This window comes from Balaenoptera musculus, chromosome 19, assembly GCF_009873245.2.
Source record: "Balaenoptera musculus isolate JJ_BM4_2016_0621 chromosome 19, mBalMus1.pri.v3, whole genome shotgun sequence".
Classification (NCBI taxonomy): Eukaryota; Metazoa; Chordata; class Mammalia; order Artiodactyla; family Balaenopteridae; genus Balaenoptera; species Balaenoptera musculus.
This window is the reverse complement of record NC_045803.1, coordinates 10,799,231-10,816,701: the sequence shown is the minus strand read 5'-3', so window position 1 is coordinate 10,816,701 and position 17,471 is coordinate 10,799,231. Positions and strand designations below refer to the sequence as shown.

The window sequence follows — 17,471 nt, the reverse complement described above, 5'->3', positions numbered from 1 at the left end:
AGCAGCTGCACCACTTTACATCCCCACCAGCACTGTCCGAGGGTTCCAGTTTCTCCACAGCCTCTCCAATACTTTTTATTGTCTGTCTTTTTGATTATAGCCTTCCCGGCAGGTGTGAAGTGGGATGTCCTTCTGGTTTGGATTTTCATTTCCCTAACTGATAATGATTTTTCAGTATCTTTTCTTACCATCCACTGATTTTTTTAAATAAATTTATTTATTTTATTTATTTATTTTTGGCTGTGTTGGGTCTCCGTTGCTGCGGGCAGGCTTTCTCTAGTTGCAGCGAGCGCGGGCTACTCTTCTTTGCAGTGCGTGGGCTTCTCATCGCGGTGGCTTCTCTTCTTGCAGAGCATGGGCTCTGGAGCGCAGGCTCAGTAGTTGTGACGCACGGGCTTAGTTGCTCCGCGGCATGTGGGATCTTCCCGAACCAGGGCTCGAACCCATGTCCCCTGCATTGGCAGGCGGATTCTTAACCACTGCGCCTCCAGGGAAGCCCTCATCCACTGGTTTTGTATCCACTTTGCAACTATATGAACTCTTAACCAGTTTGCCATATTTGACCCAGTTTTTTTAAATTAAAGCGTTAACGATATCGTAGTCCCATTGTATCCTCAGAGTCCATCTTTTTCCTTCGACATGTCCTGCATTTAATGCTCCACATTACCACTCATGGTTTCATACTATTATCACATACGATGCATCCCCCAATAATATAGAGCCTTGGTTTTGCAGGTTTTCTTTTCTTTTCTTTATTTTTTGGCCACGCCGTGCAGCTTGTGGGAGCTTAGTTCCCTGACCAGGGATTGAACCCGGGTCCTCGGCAGTGAGAGCACGGAGTCCTAACCACTGGACCGCTAGGGAATTCTCTTTGCAGCTTTTCTTACCTGGTATAAACAACATTGTGTTGTACTAATCCTTCTGTACTTGCTTTTTTTTTTAAACTCATTGTATTAATTTCCTGTTGCTGCTGTAACAAAGGACCACAAACTCAGTGGCTTAAAACAACAAATTTATTCTCTCAAAATTCTGGGGACTAGGAGCCCCAAACCAGTGTGCTGGCAGGGCTATGCTCTCTCTGAAGGCTCTAGGGGAGGGTCCTTCCTTGCCTCTTCCTGGCTTCTGATGTTTCCCAGCAATCCTTTGCTTATAAATGCATCATTCCAATCTCTGCCTCCGTCGTCACATGGCTTTCTCCCTGTGGGTATACCTGTGTCTGTGTCCAAATTTCCAGTCATATTGGATTTAGGGCCCACCCTAATTCAGTGTGACCTCATCTTAACTCGGTTACACCTACAAAAACGCTATTTCTGGGCTTCCCTGGTGGCGCAGTGGTTAAGAATCCTCCTGTCAATGTAGGGGACACGGGTTCGAGGCCTGGTCGGGGAAGATCCCACATGCTGCGGAGCAACAAATCCCGTGCACCACAACTACTGAGCCCACGTGCCACAACTACTGAAGCCCGCGCGCCTAGAGCCGGTGCTCCGCAACAAGAGAAGCCACAGCAGTGAAAAGCCTGCGCACCTCAAGGAAGAGTAGCCCCGCTCGCCGCAGCTAGAGAAAGCCCGCTCACAGCAACGAAGACCCAATACAGCCAAAAATAAATAAAATTAATTAATTTTTAAAAAATTTTTTAAAAAACCCTATTTCTAAATAAGGTCACATTCATAGGTTCCAGTGGACACAAAGGGTGGAGGGGCACTATTCAACACAGTACACTCATCATTACGTTTTTACGACTCAGGCTATTGGAATGTGTGTCCAGTTTATTCACTTGAACTGCTCTGTGGGAGTCCTTTGTGAACGGATACCACAATGTATTCATTGCTTCTGATGATGGACACTTGCCCTGTTTCCAGTTTTCTCCATTTCCGACAAGGCTGCAATTAACATCCCTGAACACGTCTCTTGGAGTTTCTTAGGGCAGTATTTTACAACCTGCCCAACAAGATCCATTAGTGGGTTGTGAAATCAATTTCGTGGGTTGCAAACACAATTTTCCCTTTGATGAAATTAAATTAAATTGAATAGAAGATACGAGAGCTCATGCACATAGTCGGGGTAAGGATTGCCCTGTGAAACTGTTTGTTTCAGGTGTATAACGTCCCAATGTGAGCAAAAGTGTTTACAAGCCACGGCTCTGAAGGAGGTAGCTGGCAGTGGACTTGCCCTGCCAAGGCTTTCATGGATCCTGTCAAGTTATTCTTCAACCTAATTTGTCCGTTTACACTTCCATCAGCTCCTGGTCAACACCTGGTATAATCAAAACTTTGAATTTTTGCCAGGCCAGTGGGTTTTCATCCTGTTTCGCGGAGGTGGAAACAGGTTCAGAGGGCGCAGGAACGGAAGGAGCTGGGAGGCGGACCCCTCCATCCTGACGGCAAAGCCCGGGTCTTCGCTTAGTCTGAGATGTAAATTCGAAGATTCCACAAGTTAAGGATTCTCGGGTTCTGAGAGATGGGGGATGTGGGCTGAAGAGGAGAGTGGGGTGCGATGGGAGCCTTATCTCTCATCCTCATCTCTCTCCCCCTCCTACCTCAAAGAGTTTTTGAGAATTCAGTGAGAAAATGTAAAGCCTGACACACAAGGACCGAAAGAGAGTAAATGTTTAATAAATGTTAGCTATTACTATTATTCTCTGATTGGAAATTCTCTAGGTATGTGCATTATTTGTAATCAGAACTTGGCCAGTCTCCTGGCCGGGGCGTGGCCAGGACGCCCAGGGGCGTGGCCTGGATGCCTTGGGGGCAGAGGGACGGTCCGGCCCACAACGCCCCCGCGCCTTGGCCGCCCAGCGCACAGCCCTGGCTGGGGAGATGCTACAGGTGGCGCAGGTTGGGGAGAGAACCACGTCTCTCCAGCCCTGCGCTGAGCAGCCGCGCCTGGGCCTCAGCATTCATGAACCCCATCTTCCCGCCTCATCCCCTGAGGACCCACAAGCCCCCACCTCCTTTGGAAATCTGGGTGTCTCAACTCCAGCCCGATTTCTCGCAGGCCCCTGCTGTGGGGACCCAGGAATTACGTCACCAAATTCCTGCTCCCTCGGACACCCTTCTCCCACCTCCTGCTCTTAGGGGACCCACGGGCCTGGGCCCGCTGTGTTCCTTCTCAGGGACAGAGGGATCACACTATTCCCCTAACATTTCCTCCTAGAAAGTTCAGCTCTCTGACCTTTAATCCCATGCCACGACCCATGACCCAAACTTTGAGCCACGACCCAGGAAAGCCACGTTCCAACCCCATCCCCTTCAGGGTCTGGGTTAGCTAAACTCCCAGCCCCACTCTCGCCCCCAGCAAAAGTCCTAGGTTTCCCCCAACCCCTCCTCCACTGCTATCTTGGGACCCAGTCCTCAGCCCTTCCCAGAAGGGGCCCAGGCACCTTACCTGCGATTCCCACCCATTCAGGAAGTCCTATCGCCACCCACCAAAGCCACCCCATCCGGCTTTTCTTTGGGGATCAGACGTTTGAACCCCATCTCTAAGGAACCCAGTTGCCAGAGTCCCCAGCCCCCGCCCCCTTTGGACACACAGGTACCGGCAGTCCCCTCCCGGCTTCTCCAGGGCCCGCCCTCACCTGGCCAGCCCCGTCCCGCCCCCACCTCGGGCTGGGCGGGGCCGCGCCTCTCCCGGCCGCTCGCTCACCTCCTCCGGCATCGGACGGACCCATGGCTGCGGCGGCCCTGCGGGGACGGCAGTGGAGAGAATCCCACGCGTTCGGTCGGGCGGTGAGGCTGCTGCAGCGCCTGGAAGAGCAATGCGAGGACCTCCGGCTCGCCTCGAGTCCCCCCTCGCTGCGGGACCTGCTGCCCCGCACCGCGCAGCTGCTGCGCGAGGTGGCGCACGCCCGGCGGGCGGGCGGCGGAGGCGGCCCCGAGGGTCCCGGTGGTGCGGAGGACTTTCTCGTGGTCTATCTCGCTAACCTGGAGGCCAAGACCAGGCAGGTGGCGGCACTGCTGCCACCCCGGGGCCGGAAGACTGCCAACGACGAGCTCTTCCGGGAGGGCTCCAGACTCAGGTGAGCCCTAGCGCCAGGACAAAGGTGAGCTCGCGAGTGGGTCCAAGGTCATGCTCCCAGCTCCCTCCTCCCTCGGACCCAGGGGTCCCGGTCCCAAGCCCTTCTCCCTGAAGGAACATGGAAAACTGGGCCACCTAGGTTTTTCCTTCCTTGGGCACCTGGGCACTGAGCTCCCCATTTCCCCCTCTTTCTTGGTTAAGAAGCAGGCTGCTCTCCCAGAGGATTTAGACACACAGCCTGGAATGTGGAGACCCCAGGGAGCTTCCTGCATGAGGGTCGCTAGACAAAGTGCTCTTTAAGCCGCCATCACCGCCCCCGCCTGGGGGACTCCCGGAGCCTCTTCAGTTCCTGAGGAAGAGCTAGCTCGGGACCTGGCGCTTGTCTGCAGGTTGCCGGCTCCGGTTCTGAATCCCGGGGAAAGGGCTGCTGAGCGACAGGGGCAGAGGTTTGAGGCCTAGAGCCCAGAACAAGGTTTGGAACAGCGGCTCTCAATCCCAACAGGCCCCCAGGCCCCTTCTTTAGAGAAAATATTTTATAGTGTTTCTTTAAATCCATCCTGAAATGAAATACATAAGGTAAATAACCTACCTATTCATAATTCTTTTAAAAAAACCACTATAATGCCCAAAATGTATTATAAGGAAGAGATAAAAGGAATGTTCTTCATAATAAAATTATCTATATTTCAAATGAAAATGCCAAGGCATAGTTACAATTATTCTGGAAGGTAGAATTGACTAGTCAGACACTTGCACTTGGAGGGAAAAATCACTCTGTTGCTGAATCAGACAGACTTCCCTGGATACATAGGACAGTGAATTTCTGTAAAATTCAGAATCAATTTTCAAAGTGCAAAAAATGCTTATGTAGGGAATACCCTGGCGGTCCAAGTGGTTAAGACTCCATGCTTTCACTGCCGAGAGGCCAGGTTCAATCCCTGGTCCAAGAACTAAGATCCCACAAGCTGTGGGGCATGGCCATAAAAAATGCTTATGTGAAACTGAACTGGGTTCTAAGCTCAGATCATTATAAACGGATTTTCCACCTTCACGAATGTCTGATGGGACATTGGAAAATTGAGTGGGGTGTGGGTAAATCTAACTGGAGGGGATTGTCCCCACAATCCAGCCTCAAGTAAATTTCTAGAAGCTCCTTAGAATGGTGGTATAACTCCACTGAGAACCACTGTTCTAGATGCAGTAGGTTCTAGAAAGTAGGAAGCTTAGGGGTTCAGTGAGTATCTCAGTGGATTTTCTAGAGTTGGGGGTCCTAGCAACTCTTTGACAGAGATTCTAGACCAGGACTTTCCACTAAAATCTAATACAAGCCACATATGTAATTTTTCATTTTCTAGTAGACATATTACAAAAAGTTTTTTTAGACAGGTGAAATAAATTTTAGTAACATTTTCTTTAACTCACTATATCCAATATATCTCAACTTATGATCAATATAAGGTGATGATTAATGAGATAGTTCACATTCGTTTTTTTTCCTTTTGCACTAAGTTTCTGAAATGTAGTGTGTATTTCACATTTAGAGTACATCTCAACTTGGACCAGTCACATGTGAATAGTGACTATATTACAGACTCTGGGAAGGGAGGATGCTTAGAAACTGTCAAGGCTGGCCCTATAAAAGGCATCAGGGGGACTTCCCTGGTGGTCCAGTGGTTAAGAATCCACCTTCCAGTGCAGGGGACACGGGTTCGATCCCTGGTCAGGGAACTAGGATCCCACATGCCACGTTGCAACTAAGCCCGCATGCTCTGGAGCTCGCGCGCCACAGCTAGAGAGAAGCCTGCGCGCTGCAGTGAAGATCCCGCGTGCCGCAACTAAGACCCGATGCAGCCAAAAAAAAAAAGGCATCAGGAATCCTACAGACCTGGAGGCTATTAATATAAAGAATAAGGACAGTAATAGTAATTAACATGCCCTGAGTGCCGACTGTATACCAGGTCGTGCTTGGCATTTTAGGTGCTCGTAAGATGGGTAAGAATCCTCATCGCTCCCCCTGTGAAGCAGAGGCTGTACTTATCCTGTATTTATGCCCATTTCACAGTTGAGGAAACTGAGGCTTAGCTGGGGGAAAAAGGAACTTGCCAAAAATCACACAACTAAGTGTCAGAGCTACCCTCTACTGCTCGCCACGTCCTGAACGGCCCCTCAAGGAGGCAGCCAGCAGGAGGAAGCACAGGGGTCCACCACCCAGTGCTGGTAAAAACAACAGGGAGTCTCCAAACTCAGACCGCCCTAAATGGCCCCAGCCCTAGTGGTCCCCACGTCCAGCTAGGCAAGGCTTCAGGCAGAGGCTGGGATTTATTTGCCGGAGGATGCCTTGGATATTAGGCGGTACCTCCCTTTCCTTCACAGACGGGGACCTAAGGTTCTGAGTGGGGAGGCATCAGGACTGCAACAGGCGGTCTTGGAATCTACTTTTATCCTGCACTGACACCTTAGACAGATTCTGGGGGCCTCACCCCTGTGGGTGTTCTGGCCAGAGGGTGGAGGTGTCAGTGGGGGCCCCAAGGTCAAGTCCAGGTCCTCAGAGCCCAACCTCGCAGGCGACAGCTGGCCAAGCTGACCCTCATCTTCAGCCACATGTGCACGGAGCTGGGCGCACTCTTCCCTGGGGGCAAATACTGTGGAAACACGTACCAGCTCACCAAGGTCCTGGCCCACACTTTCTGGAGAGAGCAGTGCGGAGCCCGGTGAGTGAGCACCTACCACTGGGACCCCATCCTGCCCCTGCCCACGGACCCAGGAGTCCAGGCCCCCATCCCCTCCTCCCTCAGACCCAGGGGTCCAGGCCCCCGGCCTCTCCTCCCTCAGACCCAGGATCCAGGCCCCTCTTGCCTCCTTCCCAGAAGTGCTCCCATTCTAGCCTCCCAGAGGCTTCACTTGCAATCCCCTCCCCCCCACGCCCCTGCACCTAGGTGTGTGCTGCCCTGGGCTGAGTTTGAGGTGCTTTTGTGCATCTGCCACCCCATGGAGCCTGGTTCCACGGCCCTGGCCTTGCGCTCCACTATCGACCTCACCTGCAGCGGCCATGTGTCCATCTTCGAGTTTGACATCTTCACCAGGCTCTTCCAGGTCAGGCAAGGCCAATGCCTGAAGCCCAGACTCTTGGGTCCTGGGGGAGGAGGGGCTGGGGGCCTGGGCTTGTGGGTCTGAGGGAGGAGGGGGATGGGGGCCGGATTCCTGGGTTCTGGAGAAGGAAGGGTCTGGAATCTTCTGTGTCAAAGATATTCCTGAGGGAATATCTTTGGGAGTGAGGGAGGTGTCTGGGTTCTTGGACTCTGGGAGGCACTAGGGGTGTGGGCTGCTTCCTCAGCAGCCCCTCCCTGACCCAAGCACTGCCCCACCTTAGCCATGGCCAACACTCCTCAAGAACTGGCAGCTCCTGGCAGTCAACCACCCAGGCTACATGGCCCTCCTCACTTACGATGAGGTCCAAGCACGTCTGCAGACCTACAGAGACAAGCCAGGCAGGTAAAAGGGCCGGGACTCAAGAGGAGAAGGCTGCCAAGGGTGCAGGGGTCTGGGTCCTAGGCTGGGGTGTCTGGATGGCCTAGACATCCTGCAGAAAGTAAGAACCAAAGGGCCGCAGTACACGGGACCCCAGAGAGTCGAGAACTCAGAGGTAGGATGCTGAGTGCCCCCTACAACCTAGGTTCTCCCGGGACCACCTAGACCTGCCCACGATCCAGCAGCTAAAGGGATGATACCTGGTTTGGCAAGGGGGCCTGAAGACCCTGCCCCAGGATAAGATTTGTTTCTGATAGGTTAGAGCCCATGCAGTACCATCTGTTAAATATTTTAAATATGACCTCCCACCTTCTGGGAAACCAGATACCTGAGTCCTTAAAGTATTTCAGGCCAGGAGTTCTGAGCTGTTGGATCCCTCTAGAGGGCTAAAAATTGAGGGACTGAGCTCCCTGGAAGTTAAGGGAATAGGATGTCAGATTCCTAAGTCTTTGCAGGGCTGAGGTGCAGGACCCCCAAGATGGTATGTATTAGCACTCTTCCAGTTGTCCTTCAAACTGGTGTAAAGGGAAAGAAAAAGAAATGAACTAATGCCCATAATTGAAAAGACCAGGTTTGGGTTTCAGGCACAGCTGGATCCAGGTGCTCAAGTGCTATTGTCAGAAATCAGTTCCTGTTCTTCCCCTGCTTTCCTCTTTGTTAGCCTCATTCTCAACCACAGTCTTTCCTCATGGTGGCAAACGGTTTCTAGAAGCCCCAGCTTTACACCCTACCAGCTTAGCAACCCCTATAGAAATGGAGTGCCTTACTCCTAATACTTCCAGCAAAAGTCCCAAGGCTGATTCCCATCACTATGGTCAGGGTCCTGAAATGGACTGGTTGGCCAAGCCAGAATCAGCTTTGCCTAAACCCCAGTGAAGGTGGAGGAGGAGCCAAGCAGGTGAACACAGCAGACATTCCCTATAATGGCAGACAGGGATCTAGCGCCTCGTTGCCTAGAAGTTTATAAGGGAGCAAGGACTTAGAGACCTGGATCCACGACAGGGTGAAGGGCCGGGAAGTTCCAGAAGGGACAGCAGTGACCACTCCCTCACCCCATCCCTTCCTACCTCCTCCTCCAGCTACATCTTCCGGCCCAGCTGCACTCACCCGGGGCAGTGGGCCATCGGATTCGTGAGCTCAGGTGGCAGCATACTGCAGACCATCCCTCTCAACAAACCTCTGTTCCAGGCACTCCTGGAAGGACAAAAGGAAGGCTTGTGAGTCACCATCCTAGCAGGGGGAGGGTGTCAACAGAATGCGCTTCGAAAGGTCATGCATATTGAGCACTGCCCGAGATCACCCCGCCTGAGGGCACAGGGTTCACAGAGTCGACCACATAAACTTGCAGTACTACCATGTTCCAGCAGGTGGCAGACAAGGGTCCAGAGGAAAGGGCACCTTTTCTAGTTCCCACTAAGCTGCCCTGTTGGGCTAGTAGCAGCTCTCGGAGGAGTGTGTGGGAGTTGGGCACAACCCCGGCGGTCCCCTTCCTTGGATTTGCACTCAAGGGCTTTTGCTTCTAGATATCCATATCCTATTCTAGAATTTAGACTGTTAGAGCAGAAGGAGAACTGGGCAAAAAGCTAGACTGGGGTTTTCAATCTGTAATCTTGGCTGCCCCCGGGCCCCTCTTTCGGAATCTGCCTTGGGTAGGACGGGAGGGGAAAAAATGGTAGGTGAGGTTCCCAAGTCTCACCCTGGACATTTAACCAGAGCCTCCTTAGCTAGCGGTCATATCTATATGATACACTATGAGATCGATGATGGATAGATACATGGATGACGATAGATAGATAGATAGGTAGATAGAGAGAGAGAGAGAATGGATGGATACATAGATTAGCTAGGTAGCTAGGTAGCTAGGTAGATGGATGGATGGACGGACGGACAGACAGACAGACAGATATGCAGTTGATTCTCGTTATTTCTCATTATTTGTGGTAGTTCTGTTCTACAAAATCACAGCCAACACTGAATTAGTGAATCCTGAGCCATTGCTCCTAGGGGAAATACAGCTGTAGGGTCCTACAAGATTCTGGTCACATTTTTTGTCAACCAGTCACTACATAATAACCTTTATGTGTATTTCTGTTTAAAGACACCTAATTTAATACATTGATATATCATCGATACGTTCACATTGAACTCACGGCCCGCAGCACAGTAACTGACACCTGAACAAAGCTCATCTCCCACACGTATTTTCTCCATAAGGTACATCGCGGCCTTCCTGTGCTTAGGACATGAGACAGCACTTCAGCACTCTACTTGGAGGGCATTTAAGCCAGCCAAGTCACCAAGAAAAAGCATTAAAATGCGGAAAATGGGGCACCAAATAGACTGTAAAAAGGACACATTTACAGTATGAGAACTGAAAGGAAAAGGCCAAATGCTGCCTTGTTCATCCTCAGCTGGGAGCCGGCCTGGCCATGAATGACTGTGAAAGTGCCACAGGGAGTACTGATTGTGAGGTTCCAAATACATTTTAGCAAGTAGGCAAGTCTGCAAATTGCAGAGTCTGCAAGTAATGAAAATCTATTGTGTGTGTGTGTATACATATATATATGTATACACATACCCAGACATATACTATCATATCTCTATCTGATAACTGAGGACACTGTGGCACAGAGAGACAGAGACACTTGTCCAGGTCACACAGCTCCTGAGCTAATGAACTGGGATTTGAAGCCAGGCAGCCAGGCTCAGAATTCAGGCCTGACGAATAAAGTACTGAGTTCCAGGTCAGATTGCAGTGGAGGATTCCCAGAGTTAAAATAAGTGTGAATACCATCCGTCTGGTTTAACCCCCCTGCCCTATGTATACACACACACACACACACACACACACAATTTTAGAGATGGGAAAATCAAGAGCAGGGGGAGGGGACCCCAAGCTCTAGCAGTTCCCTTCTCACCGGGTACTTACGTGTGGGGGCAAGCCCTGCTTGTTTTCTGAGCACTGTCTTACTTAATCCTCACCACCCATCTTTGCCTTAGGCACAATTATGTCCATTTTACAGAAGAGAAAACTGAGGCCAGAGAGGTAGAGTTGCTCAGCTCAGGTCACACAGTGTGTTTGTGGGAAGCCGCACCAGGGCCCAGGGCGGGGTGCCTGCACTGCTCTACCTGGCTGGCCAGGCAGAGCCACCGGCCTTGGGGGACCTGTGGCCCCGAGTTGATCTGGAGGTGCAGTTATGACCTGGACGGGAGACCCAGGGTGTGCAGAACCTTCTTGTGGGCTGACCTGGAGCCAGGCTCTCAGACCTGGCCCACAGCCCTGGTTCTGCATCCCTCCAGGCCTCACCCTGTGGCCTCGGGCATCGCCTGTCCCACGCTGAGCCCCGGTCACCCTCTGTGAAGTGAGAATAGTGTAGACGGACTAGGGGGGTCCTTCCAGCCCTGTGAGCCTAAGACTCTAGGATCTGGTCACTCCCGCAATCTGTGACTAAGATGCTATTACGCTGGGGCCTGAAGACTCTAGGATGGGTAAAGTTCTGGGAGGTCTGGGCCTGAGGTTTGATGTTTCCCGGTTCTCATGCATCTGGTGCTTCCAGAGCTGGAGTCACTTAGTCTGTCCTTCTATGGGGGTCTGAGGGGACACAGCCCTTCCTGAGGGGACACAGCCCTTCCTGAGGAGTCTGAGGGGACACAGCCCTACCCTGGGGGCCTGAGAGGACACAGCTTGCCCTAGAAAATCCCAATTTCAGGAGAAGGGAGGGAAAATATCCCCAGGCCAGCTATGTATTTGGGGCAGATGCTCCAGGGCGGGGTGAGGGGTGCCGGAGGGCCCCTCGGTACCCCCTCTTCCCTTCCCCCAGCTACCTCTACCCAGATGGGAAGAACCACAACCCGGACCTGACCGAACTCTGCCAGATGGAGCCCCATCAGCGCATACACGTGTCGGAGGTGAGGCCCAAGCCCGGCCTCCCTCCCCGGCTCACCGCCCACCGCCCGCATCCACTGCACCATGGCTCAGGGATCCCCTCCCATGAGTCAGGCCCTGGACTCCCAGAGGGCTTGGGGTTTTGCGCTGGCTTGGTGGCCACGTGAGCTGGGGTAAATCGCTTGGCCTCTCTGAGCCTATCTGTTCCTCCTCTGTAAAATACAGCTCCGCCTGCCTCTTACCCAGGGGTTTTCATGGGAATAAAACCAGGAAATGATACCGCTGAGCTCATCAGAGCAGCTAATGCACTTTGTGCACTCACTAGAGACAGCCCCTGTGTCAGCTTTTAGTCTTCCAGCCATCCCATGGGTGAGAGACATGACAAACAAAATTTTGAGTGTAAGTATATCCCGTGCAATATTCGGGACACACTTAGACCTCAAAATGTATTCATTGTTTATCTGAAAATCAGATTTAACAGGGCATCCTGTATGTTTATTGGCTGAATCTGGCAACCCTGAGTGCAGACCACCCCCAGAGAACAAGTCCCATAACAAAAGCGCGTGTAGGAGGCATTGGGACCCACGGCCTTGAACTTAGGGAAGGCTTCAGGGCTGGTGCAGAGGTTTGGGACTTATTTCCCGTGGCCCGACTTGCATCTCCATGGCTGATATCACCACTCCTCCTCGTCATCCCCATCTCGCCTGCCAGGAGCAGCTGCAGCTGTACTGGGCCATGGACTCCACGTTTGAGCTTTGCAAGATCTGTGCCGAGAGCAACAAGGACGTGAAGGTGGAGCCGTGCGGTCACCTGCTCTGTAGCCGCTGCCTGGCTACCTGGCAGGTGGGTCCGACCCTGCCCTGCCTTCCCGCCCGGTCCCCCCCGTCCCTACAGTAAAAGCCCCTAGAGGATCGCCCACATGCCTCGTCGATCACATGGGGAAACTGAGGCCCAGGGAGAGCAGAAACTTGCTCCATTTATGCCTCTGTCGCTCTCGCTCTGCATCTGTCACCTCTGCTTCTCCTCCTCCAGCTACATTATTAGTGGAAGATGCTACATTGGCCCGGTGTGGGAGGGGCGTGTCTGTGGGGCTGGCCGCAGTAAACATGGCCAGGCGTTCCTAGCCCGTAGCATTCCCTCGCTGGGTGATCTGGGGCCAGTGGCTTTACCTCTCTGAGCCTTAGCTGCCTTCTCAGGGGAATGGGGCTGATGGTAGTGACCTTCCAAGGGAGGATCCAGGCCTCTGGGTAAAGGGATCCCCTATGGAGTATGGGTGCCTAATACTAAGTTTTCCATTGTGATGTAAGTGTTAGACCTTAAGCTTTTGATTGCGGAGCTTATCATAACAAAGACATCCACCTCCCGGACACAGCAACTAGCAAAACAACTAGATAAGGAAGTAGCCACCCCGACCCTTGAAGTTTCCCTTTAGAAAGCGCTAAGTAACTGAGCATTGGAGTGGTCCTGCTTCTCTCTTCCCGTACCCTGATCCTTGCTCTTCTGCTTTAAATTTGCCAACAAATAATGAACCCCAGAAACCCTAGGCACCCCATTCGGCCCCTAATAAAAGCAGAGCTCCAGGTCCGCCTCCCTCCCTGCCTCTCTCCCTTCCCTCTACCTGCAACCTCCCGTACCTTCCAGGACCTGTGAGTAATAAATCTTGTTCTTCAAAGTTCCCTGATGGTTGATGCTGAGATGCGCCCTGCAGTCATAATAAGAACCAAAGGGCTGGCCCAGCCATAACGTTGGCCCCAGTGGTGGTGGCAGGGGGGTGTCTGTGGGGCTCCCCGCAGTGAATACATACGGCCCCGCTGAGTGTCTCAGGCGTTCCTAGCACATAGCATCAGTACTGTGGGGCTGAGACCTGCACAGCACCCTGGCTCTCCCGGGCTCCTCCTGACCTCGGGCTCTGGTCCAGCCCCTCCTTTCTGCCCTGCATGTCTCTCTCCATCTTTCTCTCTTCATAATTACTCCTCTCTCTCTCCATTTCCCTCCCTCTGTCTGTCCTCCCCACATCACTCTGTTGGGGATAAAGGCCCCTGTAGTCCCAGGGGACCTGCTGGGAAACAGGGAGACCCTGATCCTTTCCCTCCCCACTCCCCCAGCACTCAGACAGCCAGACCTGTCCCTTCTGCCGCTGCAAGATCAAGGGCCAAGAGGCTGTGAGTATCTATCAGTTCCAAGCCAGCGCCCCTGCTGAGGACTCAGAGGACAGCAGTGACAAGGAAGCCGAGGAAGAGGAACTGGAGCGGGTAAGTAGGGCCAGGCAGGAGCTGGAACTGGCATCCCTAGGGTCTGAGGGAGGAGGGGCTAGAGGGCTAGACTCTGGGTCTGAGGGAGGAGGGGGCTGGTGACAGGATTCTGGGGTCCCAGGGGCATAGACTTTTGCATCCCTTAGGGTCTGGGGCTATGGCTTTCTCTAGTATAACCCTCTTGAGGGTAGACCTTTGTCTCACTCTCCATTCTACCTCCAAAGCCTAGAAAGTGCCTGAATGCTGGGCCTCCAGGCAGGGGGACATGTAGGTGAGAAGAAAACGGTAGCTCATAACCCCCTCCCCACCCTCTGTCTCCCTTAGGTGACCCCCTCAACTCCTCCCCTGCCGCCTCGGCTGGATCTGCCCCCAAAGAGTCCGAGAAGCAAATGCCAGCTGAAGGTGGTGAGTCAGGCACTGGTCTGAGGTGGGCAGCTTGGGTCCCATTCATCCCTGGGGTCCCCAGTCTGGCCAGGTGCTCAGGGGTGCAGGCCCGGCACTTGTCCTTTGCACGCATTTACGAGGTGCCATCTGGCATGCACACCTCTATGGCTTCTGATCTCCCTTACTCATCCCCCCTCATTGGCTTTCTGGCTCTCCTTCCAGCACCCCAGGTGCGCCCTACCCCAGGGTCTTTGCACGAGCTGTTCTCTCTGCCTATATCTCTTTTCCGCAGGCTCACTTTCTCATCTCATCCTCTCAGGGAGGCCTTCACTGACCACCCTATTGAAAACAGTGCCCCTGTCCCTCCAAGCCCCTGCCCAGCTGCATTCTCTCAGTCCTTTGCACTGGCTGGCAGAGTGTATGGTCTATTGTTTTCTGTCACCGTTAGCAGGTTGTCACCTTCCTGAGGGTTAGGACTTTGCCTTATTCTCTGTTATATGAATCGTGCCTGACGCATAGTAGGTGCTCAATAAATAGGCGTTGAATGAATCAATGGAATGAGTCTTCCCAACAACCCTATGAAGTCAAAAATGTTCCACTCCTCATTTTCCAGAAGAAAAAAGCTCAGAGAGGTGACTGCACCTGCCCAAACACACAGCCTGAAAGAGGAGAAACCTTAAAAACCCCCAAAATCATCTGCTTATTTTCTAAGTGAGCCCTGGCCTTGCTTTTTTTCTTCCCCCCCACCCCCCTGGCTTCCGAGCCCCTGGCTTCCTGGGGTGCAGGGAACGGGGAGGGGAGGTAGGGGGAGGTCTCTGTTAGCATCTCAGGCTGAGTACACATCAGATCCAATCAATTCTGGGCAGTCTTCAAACAAACAGCTCAGGAAGTCTGGGAACATTATTCGACCACAGCAAACAAGAGAGCCAGCTGGGAGGAGGGGCAGGGGCGGTGACACCAGCCAGGGAAGCTAAAAACAGATCCCGACCTGCAGCCAAAAACAAATGGAAACGTTCAGAGGCACTCAGCCTCTGAGGACAATGAAGGGGGACAGAGGATGACAGGCACCTCTGGCCAGATGGTCACACCTATGCCGAGGCTATGCCCTCTGCCTGGCAGGCCTTTTCCTCTTTTTCCCAAACCCTGCCTGATTCAAATTCCAGTCAACTCTTATTCCTTCATTGTTCAAAACATGCTGCAGAAGAGAGCCTCGGGTGTGCTACTTCCCAGCAAGGTGACTGTCATAATGAGAATAGCTAACGTGCGTGTGTAACTCCTGCTATACGCCTGGTGCTGCTTTTTAACGCAGTTATTTAGTTGCCATGACAACCTGATAAGGTAGATGCTATTATGATCCCTATTATACAGAGGGGTACACTGAGGCTCCAAGATCTGAAGGTCACCCAGCTCAAAGGCGAGAGAGTCAGGACTGGAACCCAGGTCCCTGGCTCCAGACTCCAGAGTTTATCCTTGATTTCCTTGTCTGTGAAATGGGCATGATGCCAGTCCCTGCCATGAGGGGATTCATCCATTCATCACTGGATGAATCCCCCGGCTAGACATGCTTCCTCACAGTGCTGTTCTCCAGCAGAGAAATCCCCTTCTAGGGGTTGACACCATCGTTCAAAGGGACCCAGGCACCTCGCTGTGGCCACGGGGGACCTCTCCCATCCTCAGTGTCTCCATGTGGAGAATAGGGACAAGCGTGGCACGGGCCCCAGGGGTTGTGATAAAGTCAGCAAGATTGGGCATTTGTAACCTGAATCAGATCCCCTCCCTCACCTCTTAGAAGCCCCCAAGACCCCAGGACTCCAAGAATTAAAGCCAACATCCTCTCCATCAGCCCATAAGGCCTGGGGATCTGACCCCCTCCCCACCTCTCTGACCTCCTACCACCCCTTCAACTCCTTTCCAGCAACAATGGACCCCCTGCTGTTCTTCTAACAAGCCAGCAAGCCCACCACCCACTGCAGCGCTTCTGCCCACATCCTTCTTGCACTGAGGCTTCTGTTCAATTTTCCCCTCCTCCAAGAGGCCTTCCCCAGCCACCCTCATGTCTGATCACCCCCCACTCTCCCCCTCCACTATTTCAATTCTCGGAAGGACACCTAACACTCTGGGATATTTCCTTGTTCATGCACTGATGACTCATGTTAAGCCTCTCGCTTAGTAGACTGTTGGCTCCATGAGGACAGAGATTTTTGTCTATCTGGTTCCTGACTGTCTCTTCAGAGCCCAGAACAGTGCCGGACACACTGTAGCTGCTCAGGAAATTTGTGGGAGGAATGAATGAATGAATGAATGAATGGGTGGATGGATGGATGGATGGATGGATGGACAGACAGACAGATGGATGGATGGGGAGATAGAAGGGGGAATGAATGGGTGGATGGATGGGTAGATGGATGGATGGTCGAATGGTTGGTCCGATGGGTGGACAAATGGGTGGATGGATGGATGGATGAATGGATGGATGGACAAACAAACGTTTTTTCTAAGTAAGCCAGAGGTGTTAGGGGGAAAAAACAGCATGGACTAGGGGCAAAACCCCGCCATACTGCCCACCCCCCATCGCCGCCATCACTGGGTTATCCCTGTCTGGGCCTGAGAGCTGCAGCTCATCTGCGAAAATTCTCCTCCCCTCCAGGCGCCTCTGGCGCTCCCCAGACTTCGAGCTCCTCTAGCCTTCCCAAGATTTTGGACTGAGCCCTCAGCATCATTGGAAATCACCTCCAGCCCCAAGGCCAGAGAGGGCGCCAGAGGGTAAGTGGAGAGGGCAGCTGGGGTCCAGGACTCCTGGGTCTGAGGGAGGAGGAGGTGGGGGAGGAAGGGAAACACTGGTCCTAGGAAATTGACATTCCCCCTTAAATTCTCCCTATTGCAGAAACTCCTAAAGGGAAAGTCTCCCCTCCACCTGCCCCTGAGGGACCCACGAAGGCCTGGATGCCAGGTGAGGGCCCCGCACCGTCCAGGTTCCCTCCCTCAGCCTGGCCCTGCCTGCCCCACCCCACCTGGATGTGATACTATCTAAACCACCTCTCTTTCCACCTCACAGGGCACCAAGATGTGCTGCGAAAGGGAGCCCCAGGGGCTGGAAGGGGTTTGGGAAGCGGAAATAAACTGCCAAGCCGGGTCTGTCCTCTGGTTTGTGGAGAAGGAGTGTAGTGGCCACCAGGGGGCAGCTTGGGGTCGGGAACGGCAGTCCCCGGAGGCCTGGTCCCCACCTGCTTAACCCTAGTGTCTGGGGTTCCAAGAGCTGAGAGTGGGAGACCCAGCTCCTCCGGATCCAGGAGTCTAGACTCCCAGACCCCTCCCCTCTCAGACCCAGGAGTCCCGCCCTCAGGACTTAGGAGTCCAGAGTCCAAGTTCTCAGAGAATCAGGCGTTCAACTCCCTTTCCCCAGCATG

At 53.0% G+C, this 17,471-nt stretch overlaps 1 protein-coding gene across 3 annotated transcripts; it reads left to right on the top strand.

Annotated features, from left to right (window-relative positions):
* The first annotated feature begins 3,639 nt into the window (after positions 1-3,639).
* On the top strand, positions 3,640-17,203 carry CBLC (Cbl proto-oncogene C). 3 transcript variants are annotated; one of them, XM_036834114.1, is made up of 12 exons: positions 3,640-4,015; positions 6,612-6,725; positions 6,951-7,107; positions 7,385-7,506; positions 8,622-8,759; positions 11,364-11,451; positions 12,140-12,271; positions 13,534-13,680; positions 14,005-14,085; positions 16,712-16,827; positions 16,949-17,014; positions 17,120-17,203. In XM_036834114.1, exons 1-11 carry the CDS (start codon positions 3,666-3,668, stop codon positions 16,956-16,958), a joined length of 1,455 nt encoding a protein of 484 aa, XP_036690009.1. In that variant the 5' UTR covers positions 3,640-3,665; the 3' UTR covers positions 16,959-17,014; positions 17,120-17,203. The 3 variants fall into 3 exon arrangements, with proteins under 3 accessions (XP_036690009.1, XP_036690008.1, XP_036690010.1); XM_036834113.1 differs by having other exon boundaries at positions 6,579-6,725; XM_036834115.1 differs by lacking the exon at positions 6,612-6,725.
* Positions 17,204-17,471: the final 268 nt, after the last annotated feature.